The sequence below is a fragment of the Equus asinus genome, chromosome 10, assembly GCF_041296235.1.
Source record: "Equus asinus isolate D_3611 breed Donkey chromosome 10, EquAss-T2T_v2, whole genome shotgun sequence".
NCBI classification, from domain to species: domain Eukaryota; kingdom Metazoa; phylum Chordata; class Mammalia; order Perissodactyla; family Equidae; genus Equus; species Equus asinus.
This window is the reverse complement of record NC_091799.1, coordinates 48,520,714-48,539,211: the sequence shown is the minus strand read 5'-3', so window position 1 is coordinate 48,539,211 and position 18,498 is coordinate 48,520,714. Positions and strand designations below refer to the sequence as shown.

Below are 18,498 nucleotides of genomic sequence, written 5' to 3'. Positions count from 1 at the left end.
GCCAGATGCTTTACATACATGATTTTATTTAATAATCACATCTACCCATAAGTTTTTAGAGTCAATGCTCTTTCTGCTATACTTGCTATCTCTCCTTGGGGAGACAAAATTAAAACACATGGCAAGTCCTGTTTAACATGCCAGATTGACCACATGTGGAGAAATTATAAAATTAAAAAGAAGATCCTAAAAGCTTCCAGAGAGGAATAAAAGGTCCTACACAAGGATCAGGAAGCAGAATAGCATTGGTCTTCTCAACAGAACAGCAGAAGGTAAATATCTGTGCCTTCAAAAGTCCTCCAGAAAATTGTTTGCAGCCTATAATTCTAAATCCAGTGAAACTATCAATAATATGCAAGTATAAAATAATATCCATATTTGCAAAAACTTAAAAAAATTTACTCATCGTGCATCCTCTCTTAAGAAGCTTCTAGTGTATACTCAAGCAAAACAAGAGAGTAAACCAGGAAAGAAGATATGGAAGCCGGGAGATGTGGGAGCGGTGAAAGGAAGTCCTAGGATGACAGCTGAATAGCAGGCCTAGAGAACCCCAGTGCAGATGGGAGCAGGAGTATCGAGGGATTGTGGCACGAGTCTCCAGGGAGAATGTAGTTCTCTGCTCAGGTTTTCACAAGGCAGAAGCAGCAGAGAGGCCACATGAATGCCCGGGGCAGCTAAGCTGGCAGAATACTGCTGTGAATTACTACATTTGTGAGGTTATTCATGCAATCTTTTCTTTAGAAAGTATGGAATATTATCTGGGGTATTACGTTCACTTTGGGGCATCCAGTTTAAGGGCATTGAGACTTCCTCTTCAAGCCTAGTGAAATGACTGTAAAGAAATAGAAACAGGAAATAAATAACTAACAGCCCTGACAGAGGATGAAGAACCATCGGCAGACCCGAGAGTTGATGAGTTTTTGGAAAGCAGAAGGTAGATAGATTATACTGATAGATAAACCTGAGTGGTGAGAGCTTCAGTGGAAATATATTCTTCTTAACAGAGCTTAAGAGTAGCTCCAAGGTAGAGTCAGCAGGTGTGGAGAGCAGGCGTGGGTTCTGAGGTAATAATCAGGATAATTAATTTTAAAACTGCCCATAAAACAACGTGGGCAGTAATTGGCCCTCTAAATCATCCTACCACCCTGATAGTATACATATAGCAGGAACAGTGTATTTGCCTCCAGTCTCAAACAAGAGGACTGCTTTCTAAATAAATTTAACAACCTATCTGTAGAGGACTAGGGCTTCTAATGTGGGTGTCATCACTTCAGAGTAAAACTCACTTTACTTTAAATTTGGGGGGCTCAGGGTGGCCCAGTGGCATAGCAATTAGGTTTGCACATTCTGCCTCGGTGGTCCGGGGTTTGCCAGTTCGGATCCTAGGTGCAGACCTACACACTGCTTGTTAAGCCATGCTGTGGTAGGCATCCCACATATAAAGTAGATGAAGATGGTCATTGATGTTAGCTCAGGGCCAGTCTTCCTCAGCAAAAAGAGAAGGATTGGCGGCAGATGTTAGCTCTGGGTTAATCTTCCTCAAAATAAATAAGTAAATAAATAAAAATAAATTTGAGGGGCTCAAGTTTTCCTGCAAGCTCCTTGTGTACCCTCGGGTGCAACCTGTCAAACAACTGCCTACCCACAGACTGCCTACCCACACAGAATCCATGGTGCCATCTTCCCAGTCAGGGGACAGGCCAGCTGGGGAAACAAAATTAACCAAAGGAAACAAAACATACTCTAGCAATATAGAGCGATCAAACTACTCTTTTATTCATATTTTTAAGGGGACTAAACGGAAACCAGGAGCACAAAAGAGAAGGATGAGGGTGAACAAATAGAGTAACTGACCCTGGAATAGACAGGTTATAATTTAGGGAAGAGAAAAGAGAAGAATTTGCAAAAAATTCTTATTATTATTCTTAGAAGAAGCAATTGCATAAATAAAATAAGAATAGGTTACTAAAAATAAAAAAAGAAGAAAAAAGCAATCTAAGAACAACAACAAAAGAGAATTTTGGAATTTAAAAATTGCTGAAATTAAAGAGTCATTAAAAGGGCTGAAATAAAGAAAGAACTCTCCTAGACCATAAAACAAAAAGACAAAGTGATAGAATCTATGAGATAAATACCTTTTTTTAATGGAGGATCAAACCAGGTACCCCAAATTCATCTACCAGGAGTATTGGAAAGAGAAAATGGAAGGGACAACATTGTCAAAGAAATAATAGACGATTATGTCTTAGAATTGGAGAAGGGTATGAGTTGCAGATTTAAAACATCCATTAAACATCATGAAATGTTACAGCTCTAAGGGCATAGGGAAGATTCTCAGAATTTTTGTAGAGATAAGAATAAGATATCCATAAAAAATGAGAATTAGATTGCCATCAGATTTCTCACCAGCACCAGTGGGTCCTAGAAACCAATAGGGTCATATCTTCAAAGTTGTTAAGTGAAAATTATTTTGACCTGGAAATCTATATCCAGGCAAACTACAAATGAAGTGAGAAAGCAAACTTGTTTCTAACTTAGGACCTCTAACCTTGCTGGCAGTGTCTGCCCAGGTCTTTGCATGCTTGCTTCTTGCATGGCCTCGTTTAATGCCACCTTTTCAGAGAAGCCTTCTCTGTCACCCTATCTAAAGTAGCCACCCCCACCCAGACCTTCTTTATTCTATTAACCTGTTTTATTTTCTTCATGTCACTTAGCACTAGTTAAGTTATATTTTTCCATTTCTTAAATTGTGTGTCGTCCACCTGTGTCTGCAGGATTGTAATTTCTCTGAGAGTGAGGACATTGTCTTTTTTCACCACTGTATCCCCAGTCCCTAGAAATACACCTGACACATAATAGGAGCTTCATTATTATTTGTTGAGTTAGTGAAAAAAATGAATGAACAGCTGAGCTACCAAATTATGAGCCTCTAAGGTAGAAATTATGTCACAGTCATCTCTGTGCTCTTGGGAGTGCCTTGCACCAAGCAGTGCTCAGGAAATGTCTTTTGAATTGTTATTAAATGAAGAGAGGTTCCTGAACTAGCTAGGTTCTTACCAGCTCAGCAGTGTTGTTTATGTGGTATTTTTTCCAGGACATTGTCAATGTAGTTAGATGTAATGCACTCTCATTTTCTTGAAGCTGGAGCAGAAATCCTTCCTGATTTAAACACTTCATGTTTTCCCCATTTTTGGAAATGTTTCTTACAGGAAAATCTGGCAGACACGTAACCTTTGGGGTTTGTGGCAAAAATCAAATTCTTGTTTTTTTCTTTGTGTAGAGCGGAAGCAAGGTGAAGCTTTAGAGCCTGAGTACCAATAAACTCCATCATAATAATAAGAAACAACATATGCAAGGACTTAGAAAGTCTCAGGATGGCAGGGAAAGCTCTAAGAATGAGGAAAAAGCAGAGTCTCCTGCCCCTGTGGACCTCACGCTGAGGGGGGAAGCCCTTCCCCCTGGGGCTGGGTCTGATAGAAGTGATTTGCCTTTCTGGTGACTCAGTCTGAGCAGAAAGATCTGGTTTGGGGACTCCTAGTCTAACAGTGGAGGCAGGGCACATCACTGGAAACCATGGGTAATACTCAGTTATCCAGGAAACAGGGATGAAGCAGAGATGCTGAAGGTCACCCTGTCATTTTCTCCCACAGCTTTGGAGGGTTTCAAGTTATTTATTCTAATAGTTTAGAATAAATAAATGAATTTATATTTATAAATAAATTATAACAGTTTATTCTATTCATTTTACCTTCTCCATTTTTCCCACTGGAGCTGATGAAGTAGGGCCTAGAGAACTGGCAGGTAGAGCAATATAGTCCCAAATTTAATATTGGCCACATAGACTATCCAAAATGGAAGGCAGGGCCAGTGGAACTCATCATTGAGGTTCGATCTGAACCATGAGGTTAGCCTTGCTTTCATGTGACTAATTGAAGAGAAGGATGAGGAAGTGGGAGTAAGACTGAGAAGGAAGGGTTGTATGGTCCCAAAGAGACCTTCATCACAAAGAGCTGAACTACTCAGAATGAATCTGCACTAGACTAGGAATAAAAGCAGATTTTATTCTGTTTTATCTCAGTCGTCCTCTGTTTCGTTTTTCCCATCCCTCACCCAACTCTCAAATCTCAAATATTGAATATTAAGGATTCATTGTTAATTCTTTAAGTGATAAGGTATTGTGGTTATATGTTTAAATAAGATCCTTTAAAGATACATATTAAACTGTTTACAGATAAAATTATATAATGTGGGAAATGTGCTTAAAATAAAAGGGAGGGAAGGGGAAGAGGAGGTTTGGATGAAATAAGACTGGCCATGAATTGATAATTCTTGAAATTAGGTGATGGGTACATAGGGGTTCATTGTACTATTTATGTACCTTAATATGTGTTTGAAATTTTTCATAATTAAAGTTTTTTAAAATGTCATTTTCTGAGAATGATCCCAGTTAGACCTGCTCTTCCTGCTTTTCTACTCTTGTCTTCAAAGACTTTCCCATCAGTGACTCAAAGATGAGACTTCTGATCATCTAATAGTAGCAATCAGTTGCTTTGAGCTAGTCACACTTTGTGACAAAGGGCACAGATTTGAAGACCATTGAATAGACTTAGAGGTGGTTCACAATAACATCATATGTGTCTTCTCTAGAGGCATATGGGCATATAGGCTTATGGAATGTAAAATTGTACAACCACTTCGGAAAACATTTGGCAGCTTCTTAAAAAGTTAAATATAAATTTACTGTAGGACTCAGCAATTCCACTCCTAGACATTTACAAAAGAAATGAAAGTGTCTGTTCATGCAAAGTCTTGTACACAAATGTTCAATGCAGCTTTGTTTATAATAGCCGATAACTGGAAACAACCAAACTGTTCAATAAAAGATGAATTAGTAAACAAATTGTGCAACATCCATACAATAGAATACTACTCATCCATAAAAATAAATGAACGATTGGTAGATGCAAAAACGTGGATGAATCTCAAAATAATTATGTTGAGTGAAAGAAGCCAGAAAAAAAAAGATATATATGATTCCATTTGTATAAAATTCTTTTTTTAACACTTTTTTCCATCTTTATTAAGATATAATTGACATATAACATTAAGTTTAAAGTGTACTACATAATCATTTGATATAGGTATGTATTTGTGAAATAATTACCACAATAAAGTTAGTTAACACACCCATCACCTCACAAAGTTACAGTTTTTTTGTGTGTGGTAAGAACTTTTAAGATCTACTCTCTTAGGAACTTTCAAATATACATAACAGGCTTGTTCTCTACAGTCACTATGCTGTACAAACATCCCCAAAACTTATTCATCTCATAATTGGAAGTTTGTGCCCTTTGACCACCTTCACCCATTCCCCCTTACTCACCCCCAGCTCCGGGAAACCACCACTCTGCTCTCTGTTTTTATGAGTTTGTTTTTTTAGATTCCACATATAAGTGATATCATACAGTATTTGTCTTTCTCTATCTGACTTATTTCACTTAGCTCAGTGCCCTCAAGTTTCATCCATGTTGTCACAAATGGCAGAATTTCTTTCTTTTTTGAATAATATTCTATTGTATGGAATAGCATACATTATTCTGAATAATATTCTATTTGTATTTTTACATGTACAAATACACGTGTATTTGTACATATATATATCCACATATATACACACACTGATATATATAGATATATCTATCTATCTATATATATATATACACACACACACACGCCACATTTTCTTTATCCATTCATCCGTCAGTAGACACTTAGGTTGTTTCCATGTCTTGGCTATCGTGAATAATGCTGCAGTGAACATGGGGTGCAGATATCTCTTCAGGATAGTGATTTAATTTCCTTTGGATGTATACCCAGAAGTGGAATTGCTGGATCATATGGTAGTTGTATTTTAAAATTTCTGAGGAACCCCCATACTGTTTTCCATAAAGGTATACCAATTCACATTCCCACCAACAGTGCACCCTCCACATCATCCCCAGTGCTTATTATCTCTTGTGTTTTGATAACAGCCATTCTAACAGGCGTGAGGTAATATCTCATTGTGATTTTGATTTGCTTTTCTGTGATGATTAGTGATAGTATATTTTCATGTACCTATTGGCCATTTGAATAGCTTCTTTGGAAAAATGTCTATTCTATTTGGAAAAATGCATTATTTGGTTTTTTGGCTATTGAGTTGTATGAGTTCCTTATATGTTTTGGATATTAACCCCTTGTCAAGTGTGTGGTTTGCAAATATCTTCTCCCATTCCGTAGTTGCCATTTCATTATGTTTATTGTTCCTTTGCTGTGCAGAAGCTTTGAGGTTTGATGTAGTCCCACTTGTTTATTTTTGCTTTTGTTGCTTGTGCTTTGGGTGTCATATCCATAAAATCATTGCCAAGACGGATGTCAAGGAACTTTTTCTCTCTGCTTTCTTCTAGAAGTTTTATGGTTTGGGGTCTTAGATTTAAGTCTTTAATCCATTTCAAGTTAATTTTTGTGAGTGGCATAAGACAGAGGTCCAGTTTCATTCTTCTGCATGTGAATATCCAATTTTCCCAACACCATTTATTGAAGAGACTGCCTTTTCTCCATTCAGTGGTCTTGCCTTCCTTGTCAAATAGTAGTTGACCATCTACGCATGGGTTCATTTCTAGGCTCTCGATTCTGTTGCATTGGTCTCTATGTCTATTTTTATACCAGTACCATACTGTTTTGATTACTATAGCTTTGTATTATAGTTTGAAATCAGGAAATATGATGCATCCAGCTTTGTTCTCCTGTCTCAAGATTTCTTTAGTTATTCAGGGTCTTTTGTGGTTCCATAAAAATTTTAGGATTGTTTTTTCTATTTCTGTAAAAAAATACCATTGGAGGGGCCAGCCTGGTGGCACAGCAGTTAAGTTCGTGGACTCTGCTTCGGCGGCCCAGGGTTCACCAGTTCGGATCCTGGGCACAGACCTACCTACCACTTATCAAGCTATGCTGTGGCAGGCATCCCACATATGATGTAGAGGAAGATGGGGACGAATGTTAGCTCAGGGCCAGTCTTCCTCAGCAAAAAGAGGAGCATTGGTGGCAGATGTTAGCTCAGGGCTAATCTTCCTCAAAAAAAATCCCAAAAACCAAAAATCAACAAAAAAAAATGCCACTGGAATCTTTATAGCAATTGCATTGACTCAGTAGATAGCTTTGGGTAGTATGGACATTTTAACAATGTTAACTCTTCTCGTCTGTGAACCCAGGATATCTTTCATTTATTGGTGTCTTTTTCACTTTCTTCCGTTTGTGTCTAAATCCCACGTGATCGTGGTGTATGATCCTTTTAATGTGCTGATGAATTCGGTTTGCTAGTATTTTGTTGAGAGGTTTTGCATCTATATTCATCAGGGATATTGGCCTATAGTTTTCTTTTCTCGTAGTGTCCTGGTAGTCTCTAGCTTTGGTCCTAGGGTAATGCTGGTAGTGAGTTTGGGAGTGTTATCCCTTCTCCCCCAAAGTTCTTTTCTAAACATAGTTCTCTAATTTGTCTTATTTCTTTGCTTTCTTGCCCCTCCATGCCATTCTCTCTCAACTTAATGGCAAGAAAGTTGAGGTTATCTGGAACAATAATCTTGGGTAAGAAAACATAATCTTTTGAAGAAAAGAGATGCAGTTGGAGAGGTGTACATATGGTCTTGATAATGTTCTTTCTTGGCTGGGTAATAGATTTACAAGTGTTCGTTTTATTGTTGTTTTTTAAATTAAACATATATGTTTTCATGAAAAAAAAAGAAAATATCATCTTTAATCTGTACTTTGCTTCCAGGGTGATTCACTTTGTTCAATTGGAAAGAATTATTTCCTTAAGATCTCATTTTTATCTCTGCCTCTTTGGTGTCTAAAAGTAATAGACTTTTCCACTCCTATGATGACCCAAATTTCTCTCTGTTCCTTTTCATTTCTGCTTATAAATTGGCCAATTATTTCCCTAGTTCAACTCTTTCTTTTAATACATTGTCAAAGGCAGCCAACACACACTAATATTCTAATTCTTCCTGACCACTTCCCTTGCAGCTATAGGCTTAGTGGGCACATGGTCTGTCTTCCTGTTTTACAAGTCTTTACTGTTAACATGATTGCCATATGTTCAGTCTTTTATATCACTTTTCTTACCACTCACCCACCCGCAACTGCTAAGCTAACACCATACATTTCAGACTTTGTTAAAGCAGCACCTCACTTCAGTAATAGAATAATTAAGAGCTTGGATTCTGGAACTGGTTCAAAAACTGTCTCTCCTTGTTAGTAGCTAAGTGACTTTAAGCAAAATGCTTTTCCACTCTTAATATCAAGTTTCTCATCTATTATTAAAGGAGGAGTATTACAGGGGCCGGCCCCGTGGCCTAGTGGTTAAGTTTGGCACACTCTGCTTTGGAGGCCCGGGTTCGTTTCCCAGGCGTACACCTACACCACTCGTCTGTGGTCATGCTATGACAGTGACCCACATCCAAAATAGGGGAAGACTGGCACAGACGTTAGCTCAGGGTGACTCTTCCTCAGTGAAAAAAAAAAGAGGGGTATTATAATATTAAATTAAATAATATATGTAAAGTACTTAGCACAGTTCCTGGCACTTAATTAGTGTTAATATATTTTAGTTACTGTTATTTCCCTTCAAAATCCCAAGGATGGCTCCTGCTGGACTTTCTTTGCTGTCCTGTGTACTCCTGCCTGCAGCCTGGGAACTACAGGGCTCCTGCCGTCCCAGGAGAGAGGCGCTTTGTTGAGAGAGAGAGCTCTAAAAGATAGAAGTGAAGCAGCACATGCCTTGGGTGAAATGTTAATTTAATTCTTTTTTTGATTTCTAGATTTTCCTGTTTCTAGGCAGCATGTGTTTTATCCTAGCAGTTGGGCATGGCATTTGGGAGAATAAGAAAGGCTACTACTTCCAGAATTTTCTGCCATGGAAAGAATATGTCTCTTCGTCAGTTGTCTCTGCCATCCTCATGTTCTGGTCCTACTTCATTATTCTCAACACCGTGGTGCCCATTTCCCTCTATGTCAGGTAGGCTTCTTTCATTGCTTTGGGTTACAGGGAGAGGAGCTGACTTCGTACTTCCTGCTTAATTCCCCAACCAGAGTGTGAACTTTTAGAAAGCATAGACTGTGTGCTCTTTAACCCTTTACTTTTCATGGTGCCTGGTGTACAAAACACTCTGAGAAATATCTGGAGATCACATAAATGCTTTCCATATCCAGAATACTATGCTAGATACCATGTGGTTATACAAAAAGAAAATTGTCCCTGCCCGCAAATAGCTTTTAGTGTAAGTGACTAAATAAGACATTTAAGCACATGAAATAATTAGAAAAAATACACACAAATTTGGTGATGCTAAAGCATAAGCCAGGCAGCCCCTAATTTATCAACAAGATAGACTCCAAATATTCATGTATAAATCAGTTAATCAGAAATGAGAAACAATGTGACAAATGGTAGATAGGTGTAATCGTGACCTAGGTTCTGGTTTCTAAACGCTGGAGAAGAGGAGAAGGAGGTTTCCTCCCCTTTTTCATGAGCACCTTGGATAAAAATTTGAAATAGGTAAAATAAGTCTTTACTATACTCTGATCTCCTTTTTCTGTTTTAAACATTCCCTTTCACACACCCACACACATTTTCTCATCCTTCTTTCCAGGTTTCCTAAACCCTGTACTGTGGCATCCCAACCTGAAAACACCCTACGTATCACTAAACTGTATGATTAATATAATATATGTTTATTGAGTACCTACTGTGTGCCAAGCACTATATTGGATGTTGGAGATAGAAACATGAAAAGTAGGGGCCAGCCCTGTGGCCGAGTGGTTAAGTTAGCATGCTCTGCTTCAGTGGCCTAGGATTTTGCTGGTTTGGATCCTGAACGTGGACATGGCACCGCTCGTCAGGCCATACTGAGGCAGCGTCCCACATGCCACAACTAGAGGGACCCACAACTAAAATATACAACTGTGTACTGGGGAGCTTTGGGGAGAAGAAGAAGAAGAAGAAGAAAAAAAAGAAACATGAAAAATAAGACAGCCCTTTCTCTAGATATGCTTACAACATAGCCATGGAAACAGATACTTAAATAAATAATTATGATACAATATGAAAAATGATGTAATAGAAATATATATATGTGAATGCTATGGGAGCCTTGAAAAGTAATGGATTAGTTCTGCCTGGAGAGACGTAGGGGTTTATAGAAAACTAATATTTGAAAAAAGAATAGAATTCACCAAGCAGAAAATAGGAAAAGAATATTGCAAGCAGAAAGATCAGCATGTACAAAGATTTGGAGGGTTTTGTTTTTTGTTTGTTTTTTGTTGGGTGTTTTTTGGTGAGGAAGATTGGCCCTGAGCTAATATCTGTTGCCAATCTTCCTCATTTTTTTTCCCTCTCGCCAAAGCCCCAGTAGATAGTTATATATCCTAGTTGTAAGTCATTCTAGTTCTTCTATGTGGGATGCTGCCACAGCATGGCCTTATGAGTGGTGTGAAGGTCCACGCCCAGGATCTGATCCAGTGAACCCCAGGCCACTGAAGCAGAGCTCTCAAACTTAACCACTTGGCCACGGGGACAGCCCCCTGGTGGTTTCGTTTTTTTTTTTTTTTAAGATTTTGTTTTTCCTTTTTCTCCCCAAAGCCCCCCGGTACATAGTTGTGTATTTTTAGTTGTGGGTTCTTCTAGTTGTGTCATGTGGGACACTGCCTCAGCATGGCCTGATGAGCGGTGCCATGTCCGCGCCCAGGATCTGAACCTGCGAAACCCTGGGCCGCTTAAGCGGAGCACACGAACTCAACCTCTCGGCCACAGGGCTGGCCCCCCCACTGGAGGTTTTTAAAAGCTTCATCTGGTAATAGAACAATGATTAGCCTAGACTAAGGTATTGGGTGGTAATTTAGGATCAGATCCAGGAGAGCCTTAAAACGCCAGGCCAAGGAGTTTGGATTTTATCCTAAAAGCAGCAAATAGACCTTTCTAAGGAAAGAAATAATGTAATTAATTGTTTGAATTTAGAGAGATTGCTATGGTGGCTGCTATGCTGAAGGAAGGGAGGGGTCAAGACTCAACCTGTGAGGACCAGTAGAGTCAATAATGTGGGTCGGAGCACCTCCTCCCCTACCTCAAACAAAAAATCCTTGTCCTCCAACGCAGCTGTCTCAGACAGGGATTGCTAATGAAGCAATCTAAACTGACATACATATGAAAACTAACACATATATGAAAGATGATAGGAAAGAGGCCCCTTAAAATTCTTCACTGTTTTAAAACGAAGATGCTTGTTAACCATAAGGGATCTATAACGCATGTGTCAACGTACATAATCCATAGCCAATCTATAAATCAAAATTGGGGTGAGTTTATTATGAGCCAGCTCTGAGGACTAGCCCAGGGCCTTCCTTCCACAAGGAAGGAAGGGCACCAAAGAAGTGGAGTGTATAGAATGGTTATATACTGTCTTGGAACAAACAGCATACATTAAACACACCCAGGATACATTTTTATCAAAATTTCAAAGAGATATTCAGTTGCAAATTAGCAGGTCAACATGACCGTGATATCAGGAAACAGACTAATCCTGGCATTACCAGTAAGGCATAGGAGGGGAAGCATACATTCTTTTCTTAAGGGAGTGCATTCTTTACTTTAATGGTTAAGCAGATGTACAAAGTATGTTTGATAGGTTGTAAATGAGACTTTTTAGTTCAAGATGAGTCAGTTTTGAACCCGAATAGTTACCCTGTATACCTCAATATGTGAAAATCTCTTGTCACATGTTATTTGGAACAGAAGAGGAATGAGACAAGGGCGATAGGGAAAATTCAGATAAAAACGGAGAAGAGGCTACTGGGGGAGGAAGCTACCCCACAGGCAGGCTGGCTCTGCCTGGAAATTTATCAGAGGATCAGCTCCTGTAAGCCGTTTCTGATTTTCACACATCCTTCCCCTTGTCTTCTGAAACAAAGAAGCTCTGAGTGTTTCAAGTTCCTCTCTCTTCCCTACCAATGGATTTACATGATAGCAGCAATAATCCTTTAATTAAGCCTAGGCATCCTTTTATTAGTTAGCTCTTAACTCTATCAGGCCTTGCCTGATAAATTTGTGACTTTTGCTAGATATGCTTTTGAAGAAGAGTGAAAGGGGAGTATGCCTCAGCAAAGTTAATCAGGTGTATCTGGATCCAGATTGTAAAGCCTTCAGTGATAATGGTCAAAGTCAGAATTACAATGGGTTGGCTGGTGGGAGATACTCTGATTTTCTAATGCTGGCCCTGACCTACCACAGGACAAATAAGGAAACCAGGGGCCAGCCTGGTGGCGCAGCGGTTAAGTGCGCACGTTCTGCTTCGGTGGCCCAGGGTTCACCAGTTCAGATCCTGGGTGTGGACATGGCACCACTTGGCAAGCCGTGCTGTGGCAAGCGTCCCACATATAAAGTCGAGGAAGATGGGGATGGATGTTAGCTCAGGGCCAGTCTCCCTCAGCCAAAAGAGGAGGACTGGCAGCAGATGTTAGCTCAGGGCTAATCTTCCTCAAAAAAAAAAAAAAAGAAAGAAAACAGGGTGATTTATTTGCTTGTCCTGCTCTGACCCAGGCCTCTTCTTTTCTTCCTTTTCCTTAGTGTTGAGATAATAAGATTGGGCAACAGTTACTATATCAACTGGGATCGGAAGATGTTTTATGCACCAAAGAACACACCAGCACAAGCTCGCACCACCACCCTTAATGAGGAACTCGGCCAGGTCAAATACGTGTTCTCTGACAAAACAGGGACCCTGACTCAGAACATCATGATTTTCAAGAAGTGTTCTATTAATGGGACATTGTATGGTATGCATGTCTTCCTGCTTTCCCTGAGTCCTGGGGAAATTCTACTTTGCAGATGTTCTCAAGAATAATCTGACTCTAAATCTATACACCTCTTATTCTCACAACCTCCTCTATTCACTAAGCAAAGATCACCTAGCCCACTCAATTCTAACCTGAAAGCATTTATTTAGCACCTTAAAGATGGAACCCATTGTATTGGATACTGGAAATACCAAGATGTACAAGACTTAATCTCTGTCCTCAAGAATTCCCAGTGTCTTGGGAAAGTCAGTTCACTCTCATATTAAATCAGATGGGGCAACCAGCATATTACTGAAGTTGCTAATCTCCTGGTTCTCCCTCAGACCAATAAACAGTCCTGAGAGAAGCCATCAAAGGGTAGTCAGAGTTTGATTAGTGTCTCCCATGCCCAATTCCTCATTTATTTCATGCCTTAAGCATATGCTTGTTTGCATGACAATATTAAGTCCTCATGTAGGTGAACATTCATGCCCAGTGCACTAACTAGCAGAGGAAGGCAGTCACATCTGAAAAGCTAGAGCACATGGAATGTTCTTCTGGGGTGATGACAAAGCTTTGAAACTAGAGATGTGGTAGTTGCACAACATTATGAATGCACTAAATGCCCCTGAATTATACACCTTAAAATGGTTAATTGTATGTTACGTGAATTTCACCTCAATTTAAAAATAATAAAAAATTTAAAATTAAGAAACAAGAGCACTGTAATATTTCCTATTACTCCTGCCAAACAAGTTTTCATTTCTGAAAGCTTATTTTTGGATGAGTTAATTTGGGTGAGGATCTTAATTCTCTGGCTCATTATAAGCCATGACCATACGCTGGGTAAGGTTGAAAAGAGTCATGGGAGTTTCTGTGCTTGACATTAGACTGTCTTCCACCCCTATTCTGTCTGTACTGTCCACTGGCCAACAATCCTAAACATTCTAGCACTATTTTTACGTCTCTTCTAGGTAACTTTTCTGATTAGAGGGCTTCCTGAAGTGTGAAGTCTCTCATAGATCCGGTGACTAGGCTCCAGCCTCACCTCACTCACACTTAAGGGAGAAGAGTTATGGCCCAAGCAGATGACCTCTTCTTACCACTGGCTTGGGGAAAGGAGCTTACTGGGGCACTGGGGCCTGAGGGGAGGAAGAAGCTTGACTACAAGTCTAGATGATAGAAGCATAAAAAATAAGCTTTCAATAACCCTCCTTTAAATTACCATATAACCCAGTAATTCCATACCTAAGTATATACCAAAAATATTTAAAACAGCAATTCAAACAGATAGATATTTGCTAGTGTGCATTAGAGCATTATTCACAATAGCCCAAAGGTAGAAACCATGCATGTGTCCATCAACAGATGAATGGAGAAATAAATTGTGGTATATCTACACAATGGAATATTACTCAGTCATAAAAAGTAATGAAGTTCTAATACATGCTACATGAAGGATGATTCTTGAAAACATTATGCTAAATGAAATAAGCCAGACACAAAAGGAAAGATTGTATGATTCTACTTATATGAAATATCTAGAATAGACAAATTCACAGAGACAAAAAGTAGGTTAGAGGTTACCAGGGGCTGGGAATAGAGAGGAATAAGGAGTTTCTGTTTAGGAAATATATAATAGTGATTGTTGCACAACATTGTGAATGTAATCAATGCCACTGAATTGTACACTAAAAAATGGTTAAAATGGCAAATTTTATGTTGTATGTATTTTACTACAATAAAAAAATTTTTAAACCCTTCTTTAAAACCTTTGCCAAGTCTCTGCTCTGTTTACTTACCAACAGGTGATGTCTATGATAAGAATGGACAGAGGGTAGAAGTTTCCGAGGTAAGTGATTACAGCTTCCTGTTAAATGCATGTGGGAGCTGAGTGAGGCCATGCTGCACAGCAGCATCTTAAACACAAATTGGGACTCTTTTAGCCCCTGAAGCTTTTATTGGCCCCCTAGTATCAGAAAGTATTATATAAATGACCTATGTTTATTTGAGGGGATTTGGGTTTGTTTTAAAATGAAAATAGATTTGTTGGTTTTTTTCTGCTTAAAAAATAATCTATACTCACTATATTAAAAAATCCAAACAATACAGAAATGGATGAAGAAGAAAGTTAAAATCATTCAATTCCGTTAAGATTTTACCAATGTAAAATGAGGGGGTATATCCTTTCAGGTGCTTTTCATAAGTATATATGCACAAATGTACGTCTAGATCTAGTGATAGATTGGATGGGGGAGTGGAGGGAGAATTATAGCATGCATGCTGTTGTCAGCCTCCTTTTACCACTTGACACCATATTGTTGTCCACTTCCCAAGTCAGTGGGTCTATATCATCATTTTGAATGAGTGTCATACCCAGTTGTATTGATGTACCTTAATTTATTTAACCAGTCCCCTATTTTTATTCCATTTTGTTTTGCTATTGTCAATAGCATTATGGTAAACACCCTGGTGCATACATTTTTGTCTCTTCTTCTAATAACTGTTTCCTTAGAATAAAGTCCTAAAAGTGAAATTGGTTGGTCAAAGGGGACCCACCTTTTTTTTCCAATTGGTATATATATATATATATATATATATATATATATTTTTATTGAGGTCATATTGCCTTTTAACATTGTGTAAATTTCAGGTGTACATTATTATATTTCAGTTTCTGTATAGTTTGCATTGTGTTCACCACCAATGCTCTAGTTTTTATCCGTCAACGTACGTATATGCCCCTTTACCCCTTTTGCCTTCCCCTCACTCCCTTTTCCTCTGGTAACCACTAATCTGTTCTCTTTATCTATGTGTTTGTTTATCTTCTATATATAAGTGAAATCATATGGTATTTGTCTTTGTCAAACTTGTTTCACTTAGCGTAATACCCTGAAGGTCTATCCATAATGACACAATTTTTTCTTTTTTATGGCTGACTAGTATTCCATAGTGTATATATACCACATCATCTTTATCCATTCATCTGTTGATGGGCACTTGGGTTGCTTCCAAGTCTTGGCTATTGTGAATAATGCCACATTGAACAAAGGGGTGCATATATATTTACGCATTCGTGTTTTCATGTTCTTTGGATAAATATCCAGCAGTGGAATAGCTGGATCATATGGTAATTCTATTCTTAATTTCTGGAGGAATCTCCATACTGTTTTCCATAGTGGCTGCACCAGTTTGCATTCCTACCAGCAGTGTATGAGAGTTCCCTTTTCTCCACATCTTCTCCAACGCTTGTTGTTTCCTATCTTGGTAATTATAGCGATTCTGATGGGTGTGAGGTAATAGCTCATTGTAATTTTGGTTTTTATTTCCCTAATAATTAGTGACGTTGAACATCTTTTCATGTTCCTGTTGGCCATCTGTATATCTTCTTTGGAAAAATGTCTGTTCAGATCTTTTGCTCATTTTTTAATTGGGTTGTTAGTTTTTTGTTGTAGAGATGTATGAGTTCTTTATATATTTTGGATATTAACCCCTTATCAGATATATGGTTCACAAATGTTTCCTCCCAATTGTTAGGTTGTCTTTTCATTTTGTTGATGGTTTCCTTTGCTGTGCAGAAGCTTTTTAGTTTAATGTGGACCCGTTTGTTTCTTTTTACTATTGTTTCCCTTGCCTGGTCAGACATGGTCTTTGAAAATATACTGCTAGGACTGATATCAAAGAGCATACTGCCTATGTCTTCTTGTAGAAATTTTATGGTTTCAGATCTTCCCTTCAAGTCTTTAATCCATTTTGAGTTAATTTTTGTGTATGGTGTAAGATAATGGTCTACTTTCATTCTTTTGCATGTGACTGTCCAATTTTCCCAACACCATGCGTTGAAGAGACTTTCCTTTCTCCATTGTATGTTCTTGGGTCCCTTGTCGAATATTATTAGCTGTCCACATATGTGTGGGTTTACTTCTGGGCTCTTGATTCTGTTCCACTGACCTGTGTATCTCTTTTTGTGCCAGGACCATGCTGTTTTGATTCCTGTAGCTTTGTAGTATACTTTGAAATCAGGGAGTGTGATGCCTCCGGTTTTTTTCGTTTTTCTCAGGTTCCTTTGGCTATTCAGGGTCTTTTGTTGTTCCATATAAATTTTAGGATTCCTTATTCTGTTTCTGTGAAAAGTGTTGTTGGAACTTTGATAGGGATTGCATTGAATCTGTAGATTGCTTTAGGAAGTATGGACGTTTTAACTATGTTAATTCTTCCAATCCAAGAGCACAGAAGATCTTTCCATTCCTTTGTGTCTTCGTCAGTTTCTTTCAACAACGTTTTATAGTTTTCAGTGTAGAGATGTTTCACCTCTTTGGTTAAATTTATTCCTAGGTATTTTATTCTTTTTGTTACAATTATAAATGGGATTGTATTCTTGATTTCTTTTTCTGCTACTTCATTATTAGTGTATGGAAAAACAACTGATTTTTGTATGTTGATTTCGTATCCCACAACTTTACGGAATTCGTTTATTGAATCTAAAAGTTTTTTGGTGGATTCTTTAGGGTTTTCTATTTATAAAATCATGTCATCTTCAAATAGTGACAGTTTCACTTCTTCCTTTCCAATTTGGATCCTTTTTATATCTTTTTCTTGCCTGATTGCTCTGGCTAGGACTTCCAATACTATGTTAGATAAGAGTGGTGACAGTGGGCATCCTTGTCTGGTTCCTGTTCTTAGAAGGATAACTTACAGTTTTTCTCCATTGAATGGTATATTAGCTGTGGGTTTGTCATATATGGCCTTTATTATATTGAGGTACTTTCCTTCCATACCCATTTTATTCAGAGTTTTTATCATAAATGGATGCTGTATCTCGTCAAATGCTTTCTCTGCTCTATTGAGATGATCATGCAATTTTTATTCCTTATTTTGTTAATGTGGTGTATCATCTTGATTGATTTGCAGGTGTTAAACCATCCCTGCATCCCTGGGATAAATCCCACTTGTCATAGTGTATGATCTTTTTAATGTATTGTTGTATTCGATTTACTAGTATTCTGTTGAGGATTTTTGCACCGATGTTCATCAGTGATATTGGCCTGTAACTTTCTTTTTTGTGTGTTGTCCTGGTCTGGTTGTAATATCAGGGTAATGCTGGCCTCGTAGAATGAGTTAGGAAGCCTTCTCTCCTCTTCAATTCTTTGGAAGAGTTTGAGAAGGATAGGTATTAAGTCATCTTTGAATGTTTGGTAGAATTCACCAGGGAAACCATGTGATCCTGGACTTTTATTTTTTGGGAGGTTTTAGATTACTGTTTCGATCTCCTTACTGGTGATTGGTCTATAGAAATTCTCTGTTTCTTCTTGATTCGGTTTTGGAAGGTTGTATGATTCTAAGAATTTATCCATTTCTTCTAGATTATCCAATTTGTTTGCATATAGCTTTTCATAGTATTCTCTTACAATCTTTTGTATTTCTGAGGTGTCCATTGTAATTTCTTCTCTTTTGTTTCTGATTTTATTTATTTAAGCCCTCCTCCTTTTTTTCTTGGTAAGTCTAGCTAAAGGTTTGTCAAGTTTGTTTATCTTTTCAAAACACCAGCTCTTAGTTTCATTGATTTTTTTCTATTGCTTTTTTAGTTTCTGTTTCATTTACTTCTGCTCTGATTTTCATTATTTCCTCCCTTCT

At 38.2% G+C, this 18,498-nt stretch overlaps 1 protein-coding gene across 23 annotated transcripts in view; it reads left to right on the top strand.

Annotated features, from left to right (window-relative positions):
* The window catches only part of LOC106846989 (phospholipid-transporting ATPase FetA-like), a 128,690-nt gene that overhangs the window by 74,066 nt on the left and 36,126 nt on the right, over positions 1–18,498 (top strand). For all 23 annotated transcript variants that reach the window (XM_044779271.2, XM_070519243.1, XM_014866078.3 and 20 more), the window contains 3 exons: positions 8,856–9,052; positions 12,656–12,864; positions 14,673–14,716. In XM_044779271.2, the coding sequence (XP_044635206.1) occupies positions 8,856–9,052; positions 12,656–12,864; positions 14,673–14,716 (450 nt within the window). The remainder of the gene's footprint in view (positions 1–8,855; positions 9,053–12,655; positions 12,865–14,672; positions 14,717–18,498) is intronic.